The 26943-nt window shown below is 40.1% G+C and overlaps 1 protein-coding gene across 4 annotated transcripts in view; it reads right to left on the bottom strand.

The window, feature by feature from the left end:
- RALGAPA2 (Ral GTPase activating protein catalytic subunit alpha 2) overlaps nucleotides 1–26943 on the bottom strand; it is a 297122-nt gene that overhangs the window by 205597 nt on the left and 64582 nt on the right. For 3 of the 4 annotated variants that reach the window (XM_074949737.1, XM_074949736.1, XM_074949739.1), the window contains exons 12-17: nucleotides 25992–26129; nucleotides 22728–22876; nucleotides 19214–19325; nucleotides 14163–14400; nucleotides 11862–12026; nucleotides 2712–2852 (exon numbers count right to left, since the gene is read on the bottom strand). In XM_074949737.1, coding sequence (XP_074805838.1) covers nucleotides 2712–2852; nucleotides 11862–12026; nucleotides 14163–14400; nucleotides 19214–19325; nucleotides 22728–22876; nucleotides 25992–26129 — 943 coding nt within the window. The remainder of the gene's footprint in view (nucleotides 1–2711; nucleotides 2853–11861; nucleotides 12027–14162; nucleotides 14401–19213; nucleotides 19326–22727; nucleotides 22877–25991; nucleotides 26130–26943) is intronic. The other variant, XM_074949738.1, reaches the window with a different exon arrangement.

The raw sequence follows: 26943 nt of genomic DNA on the forward strand, positions 1-26943 counted from the left end.
CCCCTCTATAAGTCTACTAAGGCATGTTAGAAAATCCTCAGCAAGTGTCCCAACGATATTAGCAGGGTTAGTTAAGTATAAGCAATAGTCTCTACCTTGGTGGGGACTGGATAGAGTTTTTAGCATGTTAAACATTTTAATTTACCTATTTTTTAATTTATTTAACTGCCTCAATGACAACATTAACTTGGTTCAGGTTTATGTTGCCAGGAAATTTGTTTAGCTTGTTGTGCATTACCAGTTTCAGAAACTCTGTTCAATATATATATTAAATATACAAAAAGAAAAAAGTTTAGAGATTTAAAGCATTTTTAAAAATTATGTAAACCATAACTAACACACTCTCTCTCTCATTCCTTCTCTCTTTATAAGACAGCAAAACCCCTTGCTTGACAGTTTCTTATAGGATATCAAATATGCTTGACGGGAAAAATGGAGACTCAGTTTTAAGTTTTAGCTCTTGGGTTTAGGTATTAAAGTCTGATCCTGTTTCTTCATAAGATAGAACAAGACAAGCGCAAAAAGGTGAAGAAAGAAAAGGATAGCAAACGCAGCAAAATTCAGCATCTGTCTCTGTCTACAGCTGTAATTCATTTGCTGCAAAAGTAACATGAGTAGCGCACAATCTTATTAGCCTCTTCGGGATCTGGCAAAACCAGAATTGGACTACGGTATCATTTTATCTTGCCTCTCTGGATACAGCAAAAGATTGCATGGTTTGATTTGTCCTGGCAGGTTAAGCTGAACTCTCATTAGACTGAAGTCAAATAGATAAAGAGAAGAGAGAAATATGAGGGGTCAAGTGGGGGAAAATGGAAACTAACACACAAGCAAAGGAGTGACAGCAGGAACTTTAGGTTCATATCTCAGGAGTTAGTCAGAACACAATTGTGGAGATGATTCTTTTTGACTAGTCAGAATTTCTCCTGGGATCAAGAAACAGAAGACCTAAGATTTTGATGGTAAAGTCGTGGGTCCTAGCATGTGGTAGGGACAGGCCTGGCAGTAATGCTAGTTAATGCTCCCTGCCACGCCTAAGCTAACAGTCAGCTCTTTCCTAGAAAATGTCCCAATCGCATAGCAAACATATCCTATCAAAACTGACTCATCAGAACATGTATCCAATGATTCACATATGCACTCTTCCTCTCTTCTTAAAAATGTTTTTAAGGTCTCTTGCTAGGGCAATTCCTTGGGAGCCTTGAAAATCCTACTCAGAATCTTAGTTCAGACAAATGCAGATTACACCATTGATTCCAAGCTCTGGTTTCTTCAAACAATGTTACATAACAAGCATATAAGTTACATTGAACTTTCCATCAGCTTTCAAACTCACTGTGGGACAATTCAAGACCATCCCTGAGAATTCAACACAACTCTTCTCCACTCCCCCAACCCTTCCTTACTCCTCCACTATGCCTTTCAAACCTTTGTCTGTTGGCACCTTTGTTCTGCTGCCCCTCTTCATGCCTACCTCCTGCACATCTCCTAAAGTCTACATGAAGTGAACACCAAAGGCAGTCTGCAGAAGGGAGCAGTGGGGCTAGCAGGGGATTGTGGTGGGGACCAGAAAAAAAAGTAAGACATTCCCCTCTCCACACTCTCTGTTGACCACCCCACCTTTGAGTGTTAGTTTATAAATGAATTGCCTGATTCACTTCAATTTTAATAGAAAATAGCCTAAATTTCACATTGATAAAACTCTATTAGTTGCTTTAGATGTCGAGGCCTCTCAAAAGCAAGAATTTACATTTTTATTTAAAATAAAGCTTAGCTCTCCAGCAGTAATTTAATGGGTCTATTTTTAGTTCAATGAAGTGGTCAAGCTTGTCTCTTTCACCAACAGAAGTTCATCTAATAAAGATATTACCTGACCCAGCCAGTCTATATAATTAGTGGAAAAGCAATTAAATTCAGATACATTTTAATTTAGTTACAAAGGAAGACATACCTAAATAAACTGTAGGTCAAGATAAATCCTTAATGTTTAAGTGTATAAAACAGAATACTTTGTGGGGCTCCAAACGTCTGAACAAAAACAGAAAAATGATACTGTCTAAGCCTTGTATGTTTAAATATTTTTTTGGTAATAAGAAGCATAGATAGAAAGATTTTTTGTTTCTGAAATCAGGATCCCCAGGAAAATGTCTTTAGAGGCAAAATTTACAATTAGCATTAACTTGTGTGACCTCATTGTTAGGTTGACAGTGAATGGGATTTATTGTCAAAAAGCTGTGGCTGGCTGGATTTCTCCAGCATGATTTGTTTTGAAGCATTAGGCCCAATCATTCAAATAGCTTTGGGAATATTTTCCCTGAAACTACTCCAAAAAAGAAATATTTAAAAAGCTTTTGTTCTCCTCTTCCTCAAAATGGTGCCCCATTTTGACAGTAAGTACAGTTCCAGTGACCCAAAAATAAAAATCACTAGAATTATTTAAATATCAGAACTTACCATCCAAACAAAATTTGATAGTGAACATGAGATAACCTTTTGATTAAAGAGGAAACATCTCCCAAGGATGACAGAATGCTGCTTTAACAACAGAAGTTGTTACTGATTAATTATAAGGGAAGGAGAGAGAGAGAGCGCTCTGTAAACCATACTAACGCACAGTACTGTAGAATAATTAAAGAGACAGAAAAAGCCAGCAACAGCAGTTTAAAAAATATAAAGAACATTTAGATACAAGGTGGCTTTAAGTACAGTACCTGAAAGTCTGTGAGAGCAAGAAGTGTAAGAGATACCAGGTAAGAGAGAGCTCACAGTGTGAAGCAGAAGAGGTACACTTTTAGTGGCTGGCAAAGCCTCATAAAGATGAACACAGTTGCTGATAGACTGGCTTCGCTTAGCTTCCAGGGAAAAATAAAGTAATAATTATGTCAAAAGAACAGTAAAATATAGGGATTTTTCTAAGGCTATTCTTTAAGTGTCATGGCAAAATAAATGCAACACACATCTGAAACAGTTCTTTAACATAAATATTCAGAAATCCTACATAAAAATGAATTCCCATACAGTAAACGTTTGAATGTGTTGGAATAAAATTGCCACATAATAAATGTGCATTAATCAGCAGGGTTTTTTTTCTTTACAAGATTGTGAAATCTTACAATACCATATCTTCCCATAAATCCATTTTGTCAATTAACGTACTGGTTATCTTACTAAATCTTACTCAGTAACTCTGTAAAATTATGATGTGCCACCACTCTAACCTATCCCAAACCTTTGTTTAATACTTAAGAATTTTAGAAAACAGAAGAGAAATATATCCAACGATGTGTGCATCTCAAAACTAAATGAATGGGAAATTTCTTCCTGGATCATTTCTTTTCTGTTATCTGTCTCTCTCAATTCGGAGATGTATGGGCTCCTCTCTGCAGTTCTGGAGGTGGTTCAACATTGTAACACAGTCTGTGCAGGCCATGCCCCTTCTCTGGCTTGCCACCAGACAATTCATTCCAATATTGTGTACAAACTCTGAGAATATAACATGCAACATTAACTTCAAAGCCAATCAGTAAACTATGTATAGCGGCCCACAAACTGTAAATATAAAAATTAAATTTTGTCCCTTGGCTAAGAAGCCATGTAGGGAAGGTAGAAATGTGGAAGACGCTGCTAGCAGAAAGGAAATGATCTGTTAAGAAATTTCCCATTCTGCAGCCCCAGCTTCTCCACAATTCTGAGGTGTATGGGAAGTAGCAACCAGTGAGCATAAGTAGAGAGGGATAAAGAAATAGACTGAGATAGGGAAAGTTTCCCTCTGAAATTAGGTATCAAACTGGCAAGCTGTTTGTGGATCATCGCACGCAACACGACGGACAGCAAGTCTGCAGAGGATAGCAAGTCCACTTTCTAGTATCTAACAAAGGTGTTAACAGAGGACCTTGTTGCTGCCCTGCAGATTTCCTCAGTGGAAGCAAAAGCTTTTTTCTGTTCATGATGTCACCAAAGACCTTGTGGAGTACGCCTTGATTCCATCAGGAAAAGGTTCACATGATTCATTGTATGACTCTGTGATGCACAATTTGATCGTCCAAAGTCCATTTTTGGCACTTCTGATTAAAGAAGATAAAGAGCCTGACCTCCTTGTTAATTTGATGCTCATGAAGTATATTTTTAGTGCTCTAGGAGCATCTAGATTCTGCCATAGCCTAAATTGTAGTTCAGGGGAAAAAGATGGGAGGACAATTTCCTGCAATGCATGAAAAGAGGAGTTCACCTTTGGTAAAAAAGCATCTAGATTCTGATATCACAGCAGTCATACAGCACATTCTTGCATGCCTCAGAATCATGTACAAAGTCTGTCCCCACTTTGATATTTATTTAAATTTATACACAAAATAAAAAGGAGCATCCATTCAATGCTCCAGGTGCCCCTGTCATAAATTACAAAAACATTAAACTGCCCACAGAACACCTTCAGCACTAGAATCTCAACCTTATGCCAGCACTCCTTATGGGGTCTGCTGGGTTAGAAAATCATCCAATTCAAGGAGAATTTTTCCTCTGCTGACAGCCATGGTGCAGAGCACTGACTTTGTCAATTTTGGGGGGCTGCTTTCCACCCGGCTCTGCCCCCCTCCACCCCTTCTCCCAAGGCCCCACCTCACCTCTTCCCACTCCACCTCTTCCTGCCCCTGCTCCGCCCTGCATCTTCCCACTCCCATTCCGACCCCTCCCCCGAGCATGCCCCGCTCTCGTCCCCTCCTCCCCCAGCGCCTCCTGCATGCTGCTGAACAGCTGATCATGGTGGGCGGGAGGCGCTGGGAGGGAGGGGGAGGAGCTGATCAGCAGGGCCAACAGTGGGTGGTGAGCACCAACTATTTTTTCTCCATGGGTGCTCCAGCCCCGGAGCACCCAAGGAGTCGGCGCCTATGCCATGGTGACATTCAGAACTATCCCTCCTCCTCCACAACTGCATCTATGCATACAGGAACAGTTCCCCCACTCCATGAAGCTCTTGCAACTAACCCACAGTGCAGCCAAACAGTAGAAAATTATACTAATGATTTTGTTTAAAGTTTTGGCAACTGAGGCTTCAACTTCCAACTGGCCATTATAATGCACTGCAGCATTAACCTCCAGCCCTCTCCTGGACAGTTCAAATATATTATGTTCATTATTCCTTTAAGGAACTAACAAACAACAAGGCACCACCTTACATGGAGTTACCCAGTCACATTAACTTGATAAAACAGCAAAACAAATTTACTAACTAACTGAGTACAAGCAATGAGACATAAGAGTCAGAAATGGTCACAAGAAAAATAAAGATAAAATGCTTTCTAGTGCCTAACTTGAACTATATTAAATTTAAAGGAAAATTTCTCACCACGTCTCCAGCAGTATTACTGACTAAATACTTCACATCAGGACCGCTCCCCCACAGTCCAACAGCTGCTTCTTTTGTCTTCTAAGGTGCAAAGAGTGAGGAAAGGGAGGGAGGGAGAGGTGTCTTGGGTTGTTTACCCCTTCTTTTTATTGTGTCAGTCCCTCTTTTAAAACCATTTCCAGCTGAGAACCAAGAGACAGGGAATCTGGTGGAGGAAGGAGACCTCATGCTATTTCTTTGCTAAGATGCAGATCTCTTTGTCCCTGTCCCCTTCCTTGCCAAAGAATGGCCACTTGATAGGTGGTGGCCCACCAGCTTTGTTGACACGTGGATGGGGCATCAGCGTACCTTTTGTCTTTGAGAAACTGGTTTAGCTACTCCTGAGACTTGTCTGGGAAACACACTTCAGCCATGATTTCAGATTATATGAATAACTTTACATATAATGTTGCTACATGCATTTTACCATGATATTACTGCTCAGCAAGTTATGAGTTTTCAAAAAGATACCTCACAAGGCATGTCCTGTACAAAAATTATTACATCAGCTGCAGGGTGTGAATCCAGGGGTGCATTCCACCACACTTCCCCCCCTTATAAAACTGCAGTAGGGTTAGCCAAGAAAAAAATATTTTGCACAAGGCTGCAAGAATTCAATCAGAATGTGAATCTCAAACATCTCACACTCAGAGCGAGATTGATACCCTTAGACAGCAAACTACTTCCTTGCCACCAAGTAGTCTTTCCTTACTAAGGACAGGGAATGTTTCTGGTCTGAGTGACCACAATCAAGAGTTAAAAATTTCTTTGTCGAGTATCCTAACTCTTATCTTTAATGGGATCTTTTGGAAGGAAGTCACTTGTAAAGGTGTGACTGTCTTTCACTGGTAGAGCTAATGTTGCACCAACCTTAGTTTCCCCAAACACATTAAATTTCCATATACTCTTATAAAATATTTTAGTTTAAAACATTTAGTTTTAATGAGAAGACCCCTTTCAGATCTTACGACATCCTCAAATGAAAAGGGTACAGGAAACCCTGTACAGTATCTACCATTCTTGAAGGCAAAGATTTTTTAAATTTTTATTATTGAGTTCCCTGCAAACCACTAACTGGCTTCCATGCCTGGGAGAGTCATGTGTGTTTTCACTGACAGTGTCTCAGAGTTTAATGCCAGAAGGGACCATTAGATCATCTAGTCCAGGGGTCTCAAACACAAATGACCACGAGGGCCACATAAGGACTAGTACGTTGGCCCAAGGGCGGCACCATTGATTCCCGCCCCAGCCCCACCTCACTCCTTCCGTGAGGCCCCTTCCCTGCCCCTATTCCAACCCCTTCCCTGAAATCCCCACCCCAACTCCACCCCCTCCCTGCCCCCAGGGGTGCAGGAGGGGTGCAGGGTGTGGCAGGGGGTTGGGGTGCAGGAGGGATGTGGGGTGCGGCAGGGGGTTTAGGGCAGGGAGTCGAGGTGCAGGAGGCATGTGGGGTGCAGCAGGGGGCTCAGGGCAGTGGGTTTGGCTGCAGGAGGGGTTTGGGGGGACAGGTCCGGCCCGGCGCGCACCTGGGGCAGGGCAGGCTCCCTGCCTGCCTGCCCCCACGCCGCTCCAGGAAGCAGCGGGGACCTGGGGGCAGGCCACAGGGGTCTGTGTGTTGCCCTGGCCGCTCCTCCAGGTACCTCCCCTGAAGCTCCAGCCTGCCCTGCCCCCCGGTGTGCACCAGGCCAGAGTCGCTCTAGGTAAATGCTGGGGTGCCACGGGGAGCTGGCGGGCTGCAGAAAATAACCCCGCGGGCCGCACTCATGTGTATCACAGACCATTAATTTTCACCCAGTTACCCCTTTATCGAGCCTAACTGCTTTAACCAAATGCAAGTTGTCTTTGTTCCTGAAAAGCTGCACCTCTTGAACTTTGCTCAATGCTTTGGGGAGGGGCAGAGGGAGATGGGTGCAGTTAATGAAGGAATCAAAAGATTACGTCCTCAGTGCGCCAGTGACTCCTCAGCTCAGGAGACGAAGAGCAGAATTAGAAGCTGAAATGAAGTCACTACCACACAAAAATAAATAAAAGGAAATGTTATTCATCCTATGCAGTAACTGTATTTCTTCAAGGTGTGTCCTTCTGTGTGTGCTGCACTCTAGGTGTGCATGTGCCTCTTGAACCCCCAATTGGAGATTTCTAGCTAGCAGTCCCTGTTTGGTCCACACACTCACCCTATGTCTCCTCGTGGCAGACACCAAGCTTATATAGGGGTGCATGGGTGAACTGCACTCAGTTCCTTCTCTACTCTGTCATCATCCAAAGAATTACTGAAGGAGAGGGAAAGGAGGGCAGGTAATGAAGAACCCACACACTTCAAAGAACTACAGTTACTGTACAGGTGAGTAACACTTCCTTTTTTCTTTTAGTAGTGGCTCTGTGACTTCTAAGCGATATCCTTAGAAGGAGAAGGCGGGGGTAGGGGGGCGGTTGCCTTTGGAACGGGTTCTAGAACTGAAGATAGTACCACAGAGCCAGGTGCCACATTGGATTTGATGGCATGGAGTGGGGTGTAATGCTCTGAAAACGTATAGATTGAAGATCAGGTAGCAACTGTACATATCTCAGAAATTGGGACATTCTTCAGAAATCCACTGTATGTCACTTGCAATCTGGTTGAATGAGCTCTCACACCCCTGGGGGGCTGAGCACCTGCAGATTGGTAACAGGTGTAAGATACAACCCAATATCCATTTTAAAAGTCTTTGGGCAGACCTTTGGGCCTTAGATCTAGGGGTTTAGTATATGAAGCGTCTAGGTGATCTCCTAAACCGCTTAGTCCTATTCAAGTAGAAGGCTAAATCCTTTCCAACATCCAGGATATGGAATTGTGAGGTTTCAGAAGGACAGACTGGTTAAGATGAAAATCCAGTGTAACCTCAGGTAGGATCCTGGGAGTTAGATGTAAAGAGATTTTATCATGAAAGAACATGGTATAGAGGGAATCTGCTCCAAAGCTCCAATCTCCCTACCCTATGAGCCAATGTGATAGCAACTACGAAGACTGTCTTCATAGATAAAAAAAGAATGGAACAGGTAACTATTGGTTCAAATGGGGGTCTCGTGAGGGGGTCTCGTGAGTTTCCAAGAAGGAGTGTGGTTTCTAATGTGGGGAAAGAGATTATGCAGACCCTTAATAAATCTGGATGATACTAGGTGAGCAAAAATGGAGAATCCCTCCACCGGGGGATGGAAGGCTGATACAGGAGCCAGGTGAACCTTGACTGAGCTGATGAATAATCTGGATGTCTTCAGATCCAGCAAGTAATCCAAGATGAAGGAAAGGGGACCCAATTCAGATCACAGGTAGCAACAACCGCAGCAGTGGATGCATCTCTTCCGTTTCTGCAGGTAAGCAGTGCAGGCAGATTTCATTCTGCTGTGTAATAACAGCTGCTGCACCTCTCTGGAGCAGGAAACCTCTATTTATGAGAACCTCCAGGAGCCAGGCTCTGAGATGTAGTACCACCAAGTTGGGGTGAATCACGTGACCCACATTCTGAGACAGGAGATGGGGAACTTGATCAGTGGTTGTACTCAGAGCTAAAGCAGGTAATGGTACCAAGGTTGTCTCAGTCAGGTAGGTACTTTGAAAATAACTCTGGCCTTGGCCTGCCTGATCCTGTTAATCAACTTTGGAATTAGGGGCATCAGAGAAAAGGCAGGGAACAGACTCCTCTTCCATGGAAAAAGAAGGGTGTCCCCCAGGAAGCAATGACTCAGACCTCCCCTTAAACAGAAGAGAGAATACTTCCTGTTCTTGGAGGTGCCATAAAAATCAATCTCTGGCTGTCCCCATCTCCGGAATATGTCCTGGAGGACCTGCGGGTCCAGCTCCCATTTGTAGTCATGGGAGAAGTGTCTGCTGAGCGCATCGACAGTGGTGTTCTGGATGCCTTTAAGGTAAGCTGCTGAAATCTGGATGTGGTCTCTTCATCTGGCTCAGAGGGCAATTGCAGAAAACGCTCCATTGCCAACAAGTCTAAGCCTTATCTCCCTGTTCTTCCTAGACTTCCTGGACTTAAGGACTAAACAAAAGGAGCACTTCTGGGAGATATGGGACTCTCCTAAACAACAGAGCCACCTGGAGTCTCCATCGCTCACTGGCATAGTCTCCCGGCAGGAGAGGCAACATTTGAAGCCTGGCAAACCGGGCACACCCCACTAAGAGAAGACAAGTCTCCCTGAGGAAGAGAGAAAACAGTCCTCTCACCAAAACTAAATATACTAAACTAACTTTAATAGAAAAAGTAAAGAGAAAGGCCAAGTATGCTCTAGGCAGGCACACTACTGTTGTGTGTCAGGCCGAGGCTGTAGAGAAAGAACTGAGGATTGTTCTTCCACACACTCCTCTATAGCCTCAGAGTCTGCCACGAGGAGGCATAGGGCACATGCGCAGGATGAATAGGCACAACTAGCTAGAAATCGTCAATCAAGGGCTCAAGTGGCACATGCGCACCTGGAATAGAGCACTAATAGGGACACTATTTGACGAAGAAACTGAAGTTATAACAAAGTGGTTAGGAGAAACTGAACCACCAACTTGTTCCTGTTACGAAAGACTGAATTTCTGGTGATCTGACCAGGAGGACAGGGCCTAGTCCTGGAGCCTCCAGCAACAACGTTTGACTGTCTCCAAATTCAACAATGAGCTACCCGTTTGTTATGAATGAGGAGAGAAGCTGTGCAAAGGAATATCCCTCACTCAAAAGCGGTAATGAACATCTGCTGTGGCTGCCGCTTGATGGCCCATTGAACTGGAATGAGCGGCACTTGTGACCATCATATCAGAGAAAGACAATCTACTATCTGAAGCTCAAAACCAGGCTGCTGGAGTGTTTGAAAACCCTGTATTCTCTTCTTCATCTCAGGACTCAGGGACACTCTTCCATCAGCCTCATTCCCTGACCTGCTCTCACTTTCCTCTTATTTTTCTCATTTTCTCTCTTTCTTTATAGAACAAACAAGAGAAAAAAGAAACTGGTGAACACCGAGCTACTGTATATACATATTGAGCTATCGTACATATTTATTTGGCCATATTTTCAAAAGTGCGGGGAACTCAGCACTGCTGAAATTCAGATAACTTATTCGGGCACCTAAAATATGGATTTAAGAGCTTAATTTGGGTACCCATTTTTTAAAACTTGCCATTATGCACAGTGCTACAGATGTATATTTCACTTTAGAGAAATCACAAAACAAATTTTAAAAAGGTCTCTATATCGAGAAAGTGTAAGATGTAATAAAGTACACAAAGGGATATAGATATGGATGTTAAGTACAACTAAATACAAAGAATTCTTATCCTGGTTAGCTTTATTAGATAATGATGATCATTTTAAAAAAGTTGACATTTTAGAATTATTAAAATAAGAGATTTTTCTTAGGTTGTAAAAGTGATAGACTATGCCATAACTATTTATTAACTGTTTGATATTTTTACAGTTATAAAAATACAATATTTTGTGGAAAATGGCTTAGTCTTGCAGCTCTTTTTCATTGATTGTAGTAAGTGAATTCCCCAATAATAGGAGGTATTATATATTTCCTAGTATTCTGTAAACCTCTCATTAATTTACTTGCTTAATTTACAGGTACTAGAACTGTTCAATGAAACTTCAAAGTATTTCTACACCTCCATATAATGTTTACCAAATACTAAATCATGTAGTCCAGAATTTAGTATATACATAAAAGAACCTATTCATAACGAATACACTAAAATATTTTCATCCAGAATCCTTCACCAAAAAAATCCAAGGGTGTTTTACAATTCAGATCTGGTAAAACAGCAAGATGGGAGAAAAAGATTATTGTGAACACATATTGTATTTTCTGGCTTTAAAACTGTATCTTAATACTACACTAACAGGATTATTTTGCACAGAATATATGTAAACATCAGCAGGACATGATAATCTGGGTATTTGTACCAGTGCTTGAAAGTCTGAGAAAAGTTTTAAGGAATGAAGCCAAAGTGTCTTGATTCACTAGTGAATGCTGAATTTTCCTGGGAACAGTGGCCTGTGATGACGTGAGTTATTGCTTTTATAAAAAATTACTCTAAATATCTGAAAGGTAGTCATGCTGGCTAAAAAGTCCCAGCTTTTACAAATACATTAGTATAGTATATCTATATAGTTTACAATACTTAGCCAATCATTCTTTATTATCTAGCCCATTTAATTAAAAAACCACACTCAACAAAATATTAAATCATTGTGTCCTGACCTCAGTAATCAATAAATCTCTCCTATTTTATATAATCATAGTATGTTTGACTAAAAGGATTCCTGAAGTAAATAAAACTGACCTCTCTTTCTAGGTATAAGAAAAGTGAAGAAAAAGATTTAGAGACAAATTTGCAAACATTTATTCCTAATTAAAAGTCACGAGAGGAGATTTTAAAATAATTTCAGTTTTATAAATGTTGATCTTTCAATTTATAATTAAGATGTTAAAGCAGCCAGTGCCTAACCTGTTGCTCTTTGTCGGACTATGTTTCTTGCTTTTTCAATTCCTGGTGCTCCAGAGGTAGTAGCACTCCTGAATCTCATTGGTTCCGCAACTTCAGGATGACTTCTCCAGCTTAATGAAAACGATCGTCCCATTGTAGTTGTCTTTTGAGGATCTGAGATGCCACCTTTGAGATAGAGCAAGCAAAAGCAACATCAATCTAGAAACACTTACAATTAATGCTATGCTTATTTCATACTACATAGAGTTAAGTGTTTCTACAAAAAGGAACTAAAATGGGACAAGTTTTAAACCTATTTTTGGCAGAAAAATATTATTCAAAATAATTTAAGAGATGCCAACTATGGAGAAGTTGTTCCACAAAGCTCATGTATTACAATTCCTCCCATTGTTTCTTCTTTCTATTCATTTTCTCAAATAACATTAATTATTTGTCACTTGACCAGAACCCAAAGTGTCAGGACTTAATCAAGAATCAAAATAGGTTTTTACAACACCACCATACTGTACTGCGTATTCCTTGATTTAAATTCAAGAATCAAGTCACTGGCATTGAGAGTCCACCTTGCTCCACCTATTAGACATCCTGAAAATCAGGGAGTCGAAGTGTTAAGTTTAATCTGTGACCAAATCTAAAAAAAAGGGTGCTAAAAGTTGAGAACCTGAGAAAACAAACTGATTTCAATGGGTGCTGCTGGGTGGTTGGCATTTTTGAAAATCAGGCCACTTATTTAGATGTCTAACTTTAGACACCCATTTTTTAATAATCTTGGTCTACATGCTTCTAAACCCTATTCCTTTTATGGAGGTAGTAGAGAAAACTAAACTCATCACTAGACCTAAAAACTTGTTAGTTACTTTTTCTGAATCTCAGATTATTCATGGTCAGCACCCAGGGATGGCCTTTGGGAGTTGTGAAATTGGACCTCTAATTTTTGAGGGAGATCCCAGAACAAATAAGGACTTGAGGTAAGGGATGGACAATGCTGTCATTAATCATGTAAGGTCACTGCAAGCTTCTCCGTGGTTAACAGCCTGCAGTTGAACTAGCTCATGTGCTGAGCTACCAGTGAGGCTTCTGCCCATAACCGGTGACATTTCAGTCGAGTTAGGAGTAGCAACCTAGTAAAGCAGATAGTAAATACATAAGTGAGAGCAAGGGATTCCTGTGTTTTAATCCTGGTTCTAATATTAACTCTCTATATTGTCTTGGGCAAACCTTAGGGATGAAATTCTGTGCTGTACCTCTAAGACACAATACAGACCTTGCAGCCCAGAGGGAGGAGATGCTAAGATGACTAAGTCACCTTTCCACCCTCCTGATCCTGAGTTGCTTCAGAAGCTAGAGAGGCCTCTGGTGTAACTTAGACAACCCTAGGGGTCTGCCTAAATTATGGCAACTTCCTGTGACTACCTTATGGGCAAAAAGAATAGGAGTACTTGTGGCACTTAGAGACTAACCAGTTTATTTGAGCATAAGCTTTCGTGAGCTAAAGCCCACTTCATCACTGCAGCACTGTATCCCTGCCCCCATAAAACATGCTCCTCCTGGTGTCAGCCCTGACCCCTGGCTTGTGAGGAAGTCCTTGCAGGACAGCCTTAAGGCTATCTTCCACAGTGCCTTTGCCAGGTGAATAGCCCCCTGGCCAGTTATAGTCTATAAGACCCTCTATGCTGCTCTGGCCCTTTTACCCAGCATAAGAGGGTTGGTGCAGGGAAAAGGATCTCACCTTGGGTCTTTTTGCCTTAGTTTTCCCACCTGTAAAATGGGAATTACATTTATCTACCTCACAGCACTCTATCCATGTTCACTAAGATAGTTCAATTAGTTAATTATTGTAAATTGCTATGAAAGCGGTGCTAAGATTCACAAGACTGCACACAAAATCCTCCACTGACCCCCAGACTCTTACTTAAACAGGTTTATTAAAATAAAATGCAATTATATGAAAAAGGATTTCTAGTGTTGGTGGCTATGCGCAGATTGCAGCACAAGCAGCTGTGCTCCATTCCTACTACTGCAGCGGAGACTGGTGTTGAACCCCTAAACATCCATCTACATTTTTAAAAAAGTTTTTATAAAAACAGATCAGTATAAGTATCTTACTAACACAGATGCTTGATTTTTTTGCATGTAATAATACTAAGTAAAGTAAAATGGAGTGCATTTTTTCAAATGAATCTTTACAATGTGTAAAGAACCATAATGTTTAAGTTACATCTGAAAATCTAATATAGTCCAACTAAGTTTGAGTATCTTAACTTATTTAACATAAAATACTCTAAAGAAGAGAGACTTTACCTTTGCCTCTTTGTTTTTTTTCCTTTTGCTCACTTAGTTTATCCAGTGGTAAGTTTGTCATTTCAACTCCATACACCATTCTTGCTAACACCACCGTTAGAGAATCCATGATGTTGGCCCATTCAGTTATCAGCTCCTCCCAGTCAGTAAGGGAAGACAGTATGCTGAGCAGCTCATCCCAGAGTTCTCGAGAAATGTAAACACTCAGATTTGCTCGGATCCAAGCCACAATAAGAGTCTGGGAAATAGAAAAGCAATGACATTTTGTACATTTCTAAAAAGCACAGAATTAAAAATTTGGAAATGTATGTCCAAAGACGAAGAGAATTTAGACTTTTGTAACAGCTTTTCATATTTTTAATTTTCAGTCACTAAAATGAATTGTCTTTCTTTCCTTCTGTTATTTACTTTCAGAATTTGCCACTTCCTGAGGCTGTTACTGAAAAATGATCAAGAACTACAAACAGAAATCATGGTTTCATGGGAGTTAAATGAGTTTAGCATCTAACAAGAAAAGAACTATAAAATAGGACCCCATGTATAAAGAGACAAAATTCTGCAACAATAATGCCCCCTTATTTCAGCAGCACATCAGGAATTAATTCTGCGTGGGAGAGGGGGAAGATCAGGACTTCTGTCCACGGAATGGAAAAATGGGAAGGAATAGCTCCTCTCCCATTCCCTCTAGGGGTTTTCTTTCACTTGATTCTACCTTCCTTCCCCTGCTTCTACAAGAAAGGAGACTGCCCTGTCTTTCTTTCCTCACCACCAGAGCTGAAGAGCTGGCTGGTACTGTAACAGTACGGATACAGGGCACTAAGAGCTGAGGAGACTACTAGTAATTCAGGTTTAGCAGTCACCACAAGATCACTTAGTCCTGAAAATAATGTGGGTGCCAGGAATGTTAGCGCTGGGAGAACCAACAGGGTCGGCACTGGAGCTGAGGAGAATACGTCATCAGCACTGTGTGAGGTGATGTCAGTACCAACAGATTGGTATCAGTGACGTGCAGAACATTGTCTCAAAGGCTACCAAGTGTTCTCAGTGATGGGTTTTTGCCAAGGTGTCAGAGGGACTCAATTTGGACCTTTTGGCTGAGAGGTGAGGTGATTTATGCCCCGTTTTACTAGGTTCCAGTAAGGGTAACCTAGGCCTACACTCACTGTGGAAATAACATTCGTTCCTACCCCTTTCAGATAACTGAGTGGAGGAGGACTTAGCTTCCCTACTCCTCTGATTGTAGAAGGGTCTGAACTTTTTTATGAACTGTGAGCCTTGGGGTCTTGGATCTGAGCTGCCACTTCCAGGAGCACTAACTGTGGACACCTGTTCAGGCCTGGTAGGCACGTTTTCTCTGGTTCTGAGGAGACTCTCATAGAGCACTCCTAACTTGTGTGTCCTCCTAGACAAGGAATGACAGATTGAGCATTTATCAGACATTTGCCTCTCTCTAAGAAAGGCCCCTCAAATGCGCATCATTAAATGGAATAGCTGCATCACAGGAGGGACAAGTTTTAGCCTTCTTTGCCCTTTATGCCTTCCGATGGAAGGGGGAGATACAATGGCACCCAGGGCACAGGATTGGCCTCAATGGACACTTCTGACCAAAAGAATTTGATGAAGTGTGTGTGGGGAGCATGCACACCAGAAGTGGAATACACATGCGCAGTCACTCAAAGAAGAAAAGACGAACAATTACTTAAGATTTCAAGTAAATTATTCCATTTAAAGAAAAGGAGTACTTGTGGCACCTTAGAGACTAACCAATTTATTTGAGCATAAGCTTTCGTGAGCTACAGCTCACTTCATCGGATGCATTCAGTGGAAAATACAGTGGGGAGATTTATATACATAGAGAACATGAAACAATGGGTGTTACCATAAACACTGTAAGAGTGATCACTTACGGTGAGCTATTACCAGCAGGAGAGCGCGAGGGGAAGAGGGGATAAACATGGGGAAATAGTTTTACTTTGTGTAATGCCCATCCACTCCCAGTCTCTATTCAAGCCTAAGTTAATTGTATCCAGTTTGCAAATTAATTCCAATTCAGCAGTCTCTCGCTGGAGTCTGTTTTTGAAGTCTTTTTGTTCAAGAATTGCCACTTTTAGGTCTGTAATCGAGTGACCAGAGAGACTGAAGTGTTCTCTGATTGGTTTATGAATGTTATAATTCTTGACGTCTGATTTGTGTCCATTTATTCTTTTACATATAGACTGCCCAGTTTGACCAATGTACATGGCAGCGGGGCATTGCTGGCACATGATGGCATATATCACATTGGTAGATGTGCAGGTGAACAAGCCCCTGATAGTGTGACTGATGTGATTAGGCCCTATGATGGCGTCCCCTGAATAGATATGAGGACACAGTTGGCAACTGCCCTGCATGGCCCTTTGCCAGGTAGCAGAAAGCCCCTTTAGGAAAGTACCTAATTATATATTCATAAGCTGTTTCTGTGTAATGCTTATTATGGCTTGCTGTTTACCCCTGCGTCGGACTCCGTCCCAGGCAAAGCACTGGTGTGCTGGGTTCTCCGCCTCCATGACAGCAACGCTTGGAGTCCCCGTTGCGGGTGTGTCACTAACCTTCAAAAAAGCCAATAACTCGCTGCTTAGCTGCGTGTGGGTCTCGTTTTCCAGAGTACCCCTGCCGGCCTGCGGTGCTTCGAACACCTTGGCCCAGAACACCCCCACTCTCCTGCTGGTAATAGCTCACCTTAAGTGATCACTCTGGTTACAGTGTGTATGGTAACACCCACTGTTTCATGTTCTCTATGTATATAAATCTCCCCACTGTATTTTCCACTGAATGCATCCAATGAAGTGAGCTGTAGCTCACGAAAGCTTATGCTCAAATAAATTGGTTAGTCTCTAAAGTGCCACAAGTACTCCTTTTCTTTTTGCGAATACAGACTAACACGGCTGCTACTCTGGTACCTGTATTCCATTTAAGAAATCTAAATACAACATAAAAAATTAAAGGCTGCAGAAGCTAGTATGGCCCCAGGAACCTTTAACTCCAACATGGAACTTTTTTTAAAAATACAGTCATTTTAAAAAATTGCTATAAATTACATTTACATTAGAAATTAAATGCAGTTATATGAAAAACTCACGTTCATACAACTGTACTATTTTTCAGATGTGGCTCTACTGTGACATCAGTTAATAATTAGCAACCCTTGCTTTATTGCAGATATTAATTTAACCAGTTTGTGGAAAGTACAGTTTGAAACAAAATTCTAATGGAAAAGCACAGCCTATGCAGAAAATGAACATATAATAGCCAGAAGGTGGTGCTAGAGATCCAACTTTTCAAAGCTGAGGATGCTGATTAAAAAAGATAAAAGGTTACATTTGTTTTTATATTTTGTCTTGAGCAATGTTTTTATGTCATCAAAAACAAGAAAACTAATTTATTTTATGTGTGTTATGATTTTTGAAAAAAAAATCACAGAAAAAAATTCCTTTCCAACGCCTCATTTTCTTTTTTCGATTGATTTCTGAGTATAGATGCATTAAATTTTATGACTTAGTTTTCCTTCCCTTCTGCTTGTATTCTTTTCTAGAAAAATACTTGATTTGGCTTAGTGGATGTAACTTGAATGATGTTATGAAATTAAAAGAATCACAGTATCCTGAAACTTTGTTGATGCTGGTACACACCATGTTGTGCCACAATGTGCTATTTAAATTACTTTTGTTTTTTTATATTATTTCTGACTACTTTCATAAGCCATAGGAAAATTTATTACAAAAAAGAAAATAACCGTGATTGGTAGGGGGAATGTTATTCTCAATCTCCTATAAGATTATTTTAATAAAGGAAGTTAAAATTACTACTTTGATGGTGGAATTTCAACATCATTTTAGTAAGGAATAGGTCACTCAATTCACTTGTAAATCCAGGAATATACATAGACCAATTTGGTGTCTAAACATTTTAAATAATATGACTGATACCAGAGAATTCTCTAAATCTGAAATTATTAGAAACAGGCTATCTAAAATGAGAAAATACATCATATCCATCAATTTAGAAGTCCACATAGACCAATTTACACATAAGATAAAAGTTGTCCTATTCACATTGAGGTGACAGACTAATCTCGAATAGCTTCTGACATGTAATACCCAACAGTTTATAAAGATACACAGGTAAGGCACCCAAACAAAATTAACTCTGTCCTACAATGATGTCACAAAGGACAGGGAGGTATAGCTCAGTGGTTTGACCATTGGCCTGCTAAACCCACGGTTGTGAATTCAATCCTTGAGGGGGCCATTTAGGGATCGGGGCAAAAATTGGGGATTGGTCCTGCTTTGAGCAGGGGGTTGTACTAGATGACCTCCTGAGGTCCCTTTCAATCCTGATATTCTATTCTATGACAGGAAAAAAAAATCTTTAAAAATCTGTTTCATCTATACAGCCTGAAGCAACAAACGCTAAAATGACTATATGCTATTTTATTAAAGCATCCAAGTTAAGTTTATATGAAAATAAATATTGTATGACCACAAGGGGGCAAAATGAACAGAAAGCAATAAACTACCATGATGACTAAACAACAGAAAACCTACCCAGCACATGTAAATAAGGGATCAGTGAACATAAGGGAAATGCAAATTTTTAGTACATCCTGTACCTAGCAATAGTAACAAAAGCAGATCCCATAACATATAACATTTGCAGGTCTGTCTGCCTATTAAAATATACAAGTATACTTGACAGACTGACAGACCTGCTCAAGTTTTCCTCTAGTGGCTATAATCTACAAAGTATAGAGTACCCGATACCCTAAACTGTACTATTAACAAGAGTCAATATTTTATGGGTTACAGATAGTATTTTTTGTAATAAAGTGCAATATTTAAATAAAACCATACCTTTTTGAATGGCATAAAATTATATCATAAAAAACCCACTTCTTATATGAAATAAACTGTCATTGAAATTTGCTTTCCATTCTTTTAAAAACACTTTTTAAAAGAACAAAATAGCACTCAGTTTCAGTTTTACATTTTCTTATCAAAAAGAAAGGTACTTACCCTGAAAAGTAATCCTGCCAAGCTTTGAGCAAACATGTCCTTTACTTGGTTATCCTTTGGCTTCTGCATGACACCTTCTGTTATTCGCAGGAGTATTTGTAACATCTGTTCCCTGGTACCAAAATAAAACCTCACATTTCAATTACAAGTTTTATTAATCTTACTTGTTCAGTTTCCAGATATGAAAACCACTCTTAATTCACTGATAAAGTCTCACAAACTGAGAAAGTGCCAATACTCAAAACACTTTGTAAGTCACCTTTAAGACAACTTTAACTGTCTGTGGAGACTTATGTTGAAGATAATCACTTTTGGAGCACTTTGCAGAGAGGGGGAAAAAAAAAAACCCTTTCATTTTAGAGGACGCCAAGTCAGGAGTGGAAGTAAAAGCCTGGTCCCCAAAGTCAAGGGCAAGAAAGTATGAAATTGCTATGAAAATCTGCCCTAATATGTCCAAGTTTAATCAATCAGTTTCCACATACTCAGGAGACTTGTTAGAAGTTTGCAGCCAAAATCTCTGAAGATGCACCATCCCCACAAAGTGACTGAGCACTTTCCATCCTCTCACAGCTCTTAGTGCTGACCAGACTGCACATGCAGTCTGGGCCGGAGACCAGACCCGGGAGCAGAGCCCTCTTTCTCAGTGACCCCCGCTGGCATTCAGGCAACGTGGAGGAGGTAGAAATCTGAGTCAAATGTTGAGGGACAAAAACTGAACTGGGGGAAGGATGGGAGTAGATTGGGGGACAAAGAATCTGATAAGACTGTATCATGAAAAAGCACACACATGAAGGGGCGGAATTAAGGTTGCACATTAATACTGGCATTTCCTGACTTTTGAGTGCTTGATTTCACAATTGGCCGAGTGAAACAAGGTCTTACACTCAACTCAATGGCATTCCTACCTGTCTGCCTGTAATGCGATAACTTTTGAATGCAGAGTCCAATCAATTCCAAAATTTAAGGGAATGTTCTAGGTATCAATGGCTATAACCCTATTGATTTGATGAAAATCGGAAAAGCCAAAAGGGGGAAATGGGAACACAGCACACATGGAGCCCCTGTCATCTGGTTAGCAGAGCCAGCAGCTTCAACCACCTTTATGCATGTCTACAGATCAAAGAACCAGTTGATGACAGCCATTAACACATTCCAGCACCCCCCCATTTTAGCTCTACCCATCTTCACAATACAGATTTAAACCCTGAAAGATTTCTCTCCCACACTGTAAAGAAAAGAAATAAGAATGAGAGTGAGGTGACAGAATGGTAGTACACACCGAGGGGGAAAAGGGGGCAGAGTCCCTAGCGTGGGGGGCAAAAAGCCCCTCATATGTTGTGGTGTGAACTGGGAGATCACAGAATCATAGAATATCAGGGTTGGAAGGGATTTCAGGAGGTCATCTAGTCCAACCCCCTGCTCAAAGCAGGACCAATCCCCATCTAAATATCCCAGCCAGGGCTTTGTCAAGCCTGACCTTAAAAATATCTAAGGAAGGAGATTCCACCACCTCCCTAGGTAAACCATTCCAGTGTTTCACCACCCTCCTAGTGAAAAAGTTTTTCCTAATATCCAACCTAAACCTCCCCCACTGCAACTTGAGACCATTACTCCTTGTTCTGTCATCAGCTACCACTGAGAACAGTCTAGATCCATCCTCTTTGGAACCCCCTTTCAGGTAGTTGAAAGCAGCTATCAAATCCCCCCTCATTCTTCTCTTCTGCAGACTAAACAATCCCAGCTCCCTCAGCCTCTCCTCATAAATCATGTGTTCCAGTCCCCTAATCATTTTTGTTGCCCTCCGCTGGACTCTTTCCAATTTTTCCACATCCTTCTTGTAGTGCGGGGCCCAAAACTGGACACAGTACTCCAGATGAGGCCTCACCAATGTCGAATAGAGGGGAATGATCATGTCCCTCCATCTGCTGGCAATGCCCCTACTTATACATCCCAAAATGCCACTGGCCTTCTTGGCAACAAGGGCACACTGCTGACTCATATCCAGCTTCTCGTCCACTGTAACCCCTAGGTCCTTTTCTGCAGAACTGCTGCCTAGCCATTCGGTCCCTAGTCTGTAGCGGTGCATGGGATTCTTCCGGCCTAAGTGCAGGACTCTGCACTTGTCCTTGTTGAACCTCATCAGATTTCTTTTGGCCCAATCCTCCAATTTGTCTAGGTCCCTCTGTATCCTATCCCTGCCCTCCAGCGTATCTACCTCTCCTCCCAGTTTAGTGTCATCTGCAAACTTGCTGAGGGTGCAATCCACACCATCCTCCAGATCATTTATGAAGATATTGAACAAAACCGACCCCAGGACCGACCCTTGGGGCACTCTACTTGATACCGGCTGCCAGCTAGACATGGAGCCATTGATCACTACCCGTTGAGCCCGACAATCTAGCCAACTTTCTATCCACCTTATAGTCCATTCATCCAGCCCATACTTTTTTAACTTGCTGGAAAGAATACTGTGGGAGACCGTGTCAAAAGCTTTGCGAAAGTCAAGGAACAACACGTCCACCGCTTTCCCCTCATCCACAGAGCCAGTTATCTTGTCATAGAAGGCAATTAGATTAGTCAGGCACGACTCGCCCTTGGTGAATCCATGCTGACTGTTCCTGATCACTTTCCTTTCCTCTAAGTGCTTCAGAATTGATTCCTTGAGGATCTGCTCAAGGAGATGGGGAAGGCAGATACATACAGACCATTACATGTGGTGAGGGGGTAATGTGGGGCATACTGAGATCCTGACATGAGGGAGGGGTTGCTATGTGTTCCAGAAATAGAGTGAGATGGGAGGGTGGTGGCATACCAGGAGCTTTTGGAGGGGAGGGGAAATGGAAGGATGCACTTGGCCTGGAGAAGCAACCAAGTGTACGATCCTCTAGTAATGTTCTTTTACCAATTGTGCGTGTGTAATGTTCTACATATATTGACAAACAAAATTAGTTCAATTAGCATTAGAAAGACAAACATTTGTTTATTTTAAATTCCACTGATTGATTAAATGTATAGTTAGGTGTACATGTATGTGTGCAAACCCATGCAAACATGCACACATTTGCATATATTTAGTGATTATAAAGCATCTGGCAGCCCTAGCTAGCCACAGAATGTGTATAGTAAGAAGTTAAAAACTGATTTAAGAACACTTATCTATATTAAGCATTTCAAGATTTGAATAAACTGTATTTTTAAAAGCTGAAAATGTAGTTTGAATAAGAATCAAGTTTGAGCTAAGAACAGTAAAACGGAAGGTTACATAAGCAAAAACTTTAAACAAAAATCTCTTACATTCAGTATTTTAGGAATTTCCCCCGCAGTGGAATCATGAACTGTCTTACAAAATAAGTACAATCTTATCATAGTTTTTACAAAGGCACACAAGGAAACATTAAAAAAAACTAAAATGTTATGGAAATTCCCTCATCTTTTTTCAATTATTCTGTCTTAAAATTCTAGAAGCAGTAATACTATTAATTTATTCAACCTTTAAGATACATTTAAAACTTACCATGTCTTTTTATTCATTGAAAGTTCCATTATCATGTGCCTAAAAATACTCAAAACTGCTTTGCAAGCATCAACTTGCTCCTTCAGGAGAGCAGGGACTTCAGCACATGGTTCCAATAAAAAAACATTTGCAGAGTTTGTCAAAAACACCTTGAAAACAAATCATTTTAATTAGGAAAAAATAAGTTTACACAGTATCAAACAAGACCAACAGTAAGTTTCAAAACAAACATGTTTTCCTCTTCTAACCAAACCCTTATCTTTCCTTAAAGAAGGATATGTTATATTATCTAACACACTATTTTCTTCTCCCATACCATTTAAAAGAAGAGAGTCATGTTATATTCACTATTATAGTAAAAGTATAACATATTCTTGATCTTTTAGACGCTTGTCTTTTCCATTCTACCACATGGGGGTATTCTTCCCCTCCCAACCCATTTTCTAGCTGTACATATTTAAAGAATGGCCACTGATATTTTTGATCATTTACATTCAGCACTGGCAAAATGTACGGATTTCTGAGTAATTCCCAACTCCACAAGCATAAAAATAGTGTGTCTGTCTGTCTAGTGTTCTAATGTCTCTAGAACTGGTGTCTGGTTCTGCAAGATAGGAACACACAGCTAATATGATTTTTTTTTAAAAGAGAGAAGTCCAATTGTTCACAAGGTAATCCATGAAAATGCTCAACTCCTCTAACAATTGCTTTCTGACATCTGAGAGCACAAACAAAAGGATCTTTATCCAAGCTCTCCTTAAAAAAAAAAATCTAGAATTATTGTTTACGTTAATCAGAACTCCATTTTTTCACAGGAAGAGAAGGTACACAGTGCTTTCTGGCATGTAAATGCATTCTGACCACTTTAATTGAGAGTTCTCTTTTAGGGTCCAATCCAACATCTGTAAGGTTAATGAAAGGACTCCCACTGACCTTAATTTAACTTGGAGGGCCGTTAACTAGGATCATTTTCTCAAAACACAGCCCTCAAAGACAGAATTTTGAAACTGGAATGACTGCATATTAGCAGAAAAGGTCTTTCATCATAGACTACTTAAGCAGGTCATTTATTGCTAGGTACACAGAATGGGACCCCAGAAAGTCCCAAAGGCTAATCCAGAGTAATTAGGTTTACTGTACATTTAGCCATTTTTTTTAATGGAGTTCAAAAGAAAGGAGGTGATGACGAAACTGCATAAACCAAATTATGTTTCCCCTTGAAAAACAAAATATAGCTCCATGGGTTACAAAGCTTTAGTTTGGATTAAAAACTGGGGTAAATTGCATTACTCATATATGACACAGTCTCTTTGGCATCCCTTAGATTTTTGCAACACCTAAGAACAAACTCTCTGTTGAGCTGCTTTATTACTGGAGTGCATTTTACCTGCTCAGTTAGTCTGCTGTCATGCTCAGAATGTCACCTCCTGATTGTTGATATTGCAAGTAGATTTGTCTTTAAATTCTAGATAGCTAGCTCTGTGACCTTCCTCTGTCATATTTGTTTCTTGGCTGATCATCTTGACTTATATATACTAGTAAAATTAATGTGCCTGACTGAATTTTATGCTTTCCCTATCAAATATTTCTGCAAAGAGATAAGAAAAAAAGTTCATATTTTGACCAACAGTTACTTCCTTTCTATGGGTATTACAAGGTGCTCAGTTCATAGCTACTGCTTCTGCTGATCTTACCCGTATGATCCCTAAAATGCACAAGTGACTGAACACTGCAACCTAATGACAGCTGTGTCACTTCAGTTATCTGGTCATATATGCAGATCGAAAAGGAAGAGACTCAGATCAGCGGAAGTGAGCACAGTGCAGTTACATGCCCCCAAACAATTCAGGCTGTAGAGAGAAAGTAATAAAACTTTCTCTCAACTACTTGGCATATATGAAAGTTATGTTCTATGCTGCTTATCATGCTAAAGACTACATAATATCCTTAAAATCACCAGGGATTCTACTGTTCATGTCCTCTGAATAATCAGTAATTATATATGTTTCCTATCCACTAGGATGGAGAGTCCCGCTGTTTGGAATATAGTGGGAGACGAATATAAAAACAACACTTTCTGAAGGGTGGGATTTTTGGGGGAAGCAAAAGTTTTACACACATCATATTTCCATTTCTTAATATTAACAGTATGACTCATTTTTACTTCTGCACATGGTTCAGAACTATAAAGCGATTCTATATAATCTCTGGTTTAATTATTAAACAACATTTAAGGAAACATCAAAAGCGAACTGAAAAAGTCAACTTGACAAAAAAGAAACTAGGCTTCTTTCGTACTTACAGCAGCAACAACAAATATGGATCTACACAAAAGCATATTTTGTCACTTTTCAGAATAAGCTCACACTTTAAATTTCACTTTTTTTGTTTATTTTATCACCAGAACCCTCCAATATAATCTCTCAACTCAGAATTCCAATATTGTAGGCAGGTCTGAGAGCACCACCTACTATTAAGGTTGCCTGGCACTTCCCATTATAAATCTGTTTTCAATTGTTAATGACTTCGTTAAAAAAAAAAAAAAACAACAAGAACAAAAGAAAAAAACCCATCCTCTAACCATCTGGGCTGAAATTTTTCAGGCCAGATGTATTCGCCAGGCTGAATAGTTCTGGAAATTTTCAGCCAAAAATAATTCAGCCATTTTGAGAATGAGGCTAGTAAAAATTATATTATTTTGCCCACGTTAAAAGATTTTGGCAACCTTTTATTTGAAATACTCTAACACCCCCATGCTTTGGAGCAGGGACTTGAAATTTGGTAGGGAGGAGCCTTTGTGTCAGGGATCAGTCTTTTGCCATGTTTGTGAAAATTTCCTCAAATTTGGCCAAGTTACAGGCCTTTGAAAAATTGCCATTTGCACATGTTCAGTAGAGACTTGCTAGAGCTTAGCAGTTGACTCCATCCTCATTGCTATTAGTGCCGACAAGACTGAACATGCAAATGAGTAAGTTTTTTTACCCTATAAATGGCCAGTTGACTTCATTAATTTTACTTAAACTTACCCCAGAAACATTCATCTTTGAGCAAAGATTAAGTGAATATTTCAGAAAGTTATAAGCATGTGAAAATTGACTTAGAATGGAAACTGCTTTGCAGCCTTTAGTACAGCAATTGGAAACCTTATATTAATTTGTCATCTTTGTAAAAATGTCCCTTCTTCTGACTTCTCAAACAATTTAATGGAATAATTACAAATTTATTTTTAAATTGATAACCTAATGTTTTCTCTATATACCATACCTGTAATGCAGCCTGAACACCAGCCTTAACGTTCTTGTCTTCGTCTTCTAGTACACATCCTCTGCTAACAGCATTAGAGAAGGAGTAAGTTCTTCCCCAACTGGAAGATCTTTTATGTCCAGAATGACCAGAGGCAAGCTTTCAAAAACACAAGTAATTTAGTAATACAGGATTATAAAAGATGGATTCCTATATAGATCATATAAAAGCTAAAAAATAATATTTTTGAACAGTCATAGGTTCTGTGCTCATTTGCATAACCATTAATTGTTACTCTTATTCAGATATCTAATTTCTATAGGGTATAAGGGCAGTCCACATTACCTTAAAAATATTTAATAATGCTTTTCATAACCCATTCATAGCTGTAAAATTTCCCTTTAAATTTTTTTTAATAAATAAAAAAAATTATTAGTTGAATTTTAAGCTCTCTGTAAAACAGCCTGAGCAAAGACTGGTACTGTAAGTTTTTTTTATATTCTAACTCTTGTTCCCCAAAGTGCAGAAATACCCTTCACAACTCAGAATAGGGCAGATACATCTGGTTCAATATATTAAGATATGAGCACCCAAGCCACAAAGTTCAGATCTGAATCTGAACTTCCCAAAGGTCAGGGTGTCTGGATCCAGGGTTTTGGTCCAGATCATAGAACTGATGGAATATCTGCAAATATAGCTGGGCCCTTATCAAGATTTTATGATGGATTTAGATAATCAAATATTTGTAATTTTAATTGTGTTATTGTATACTCATTCTAAAATATTTCTGTCAAAAGGAAACACACATTCATGCAAACGGGGAATATTAAAATCAGTAGACTGAACAATTCGACATTGCAGAATGTAACACTATTTGTTCCGCTAAGTCCATCCAAAATGGTATTTACATAGAGAGTTAAAAGAAAGATTAAAGATCAGATTTTCAAAACAGCTCAGCACCCAGAATCACCCA

This window comes from Natator depressus, chromosome 3, assembly GCF_965152275.1.
Source record: "Natator depressus isolate rNatDep1 chromosome 3, rNatDep2.hap1, whole genome shotgun sequence".
Classification (NCBI taxonomy): Eukaryota; Metazoa; Chordata; order Testudines; family Cheloniidae; genus Natator; species Natator depressus.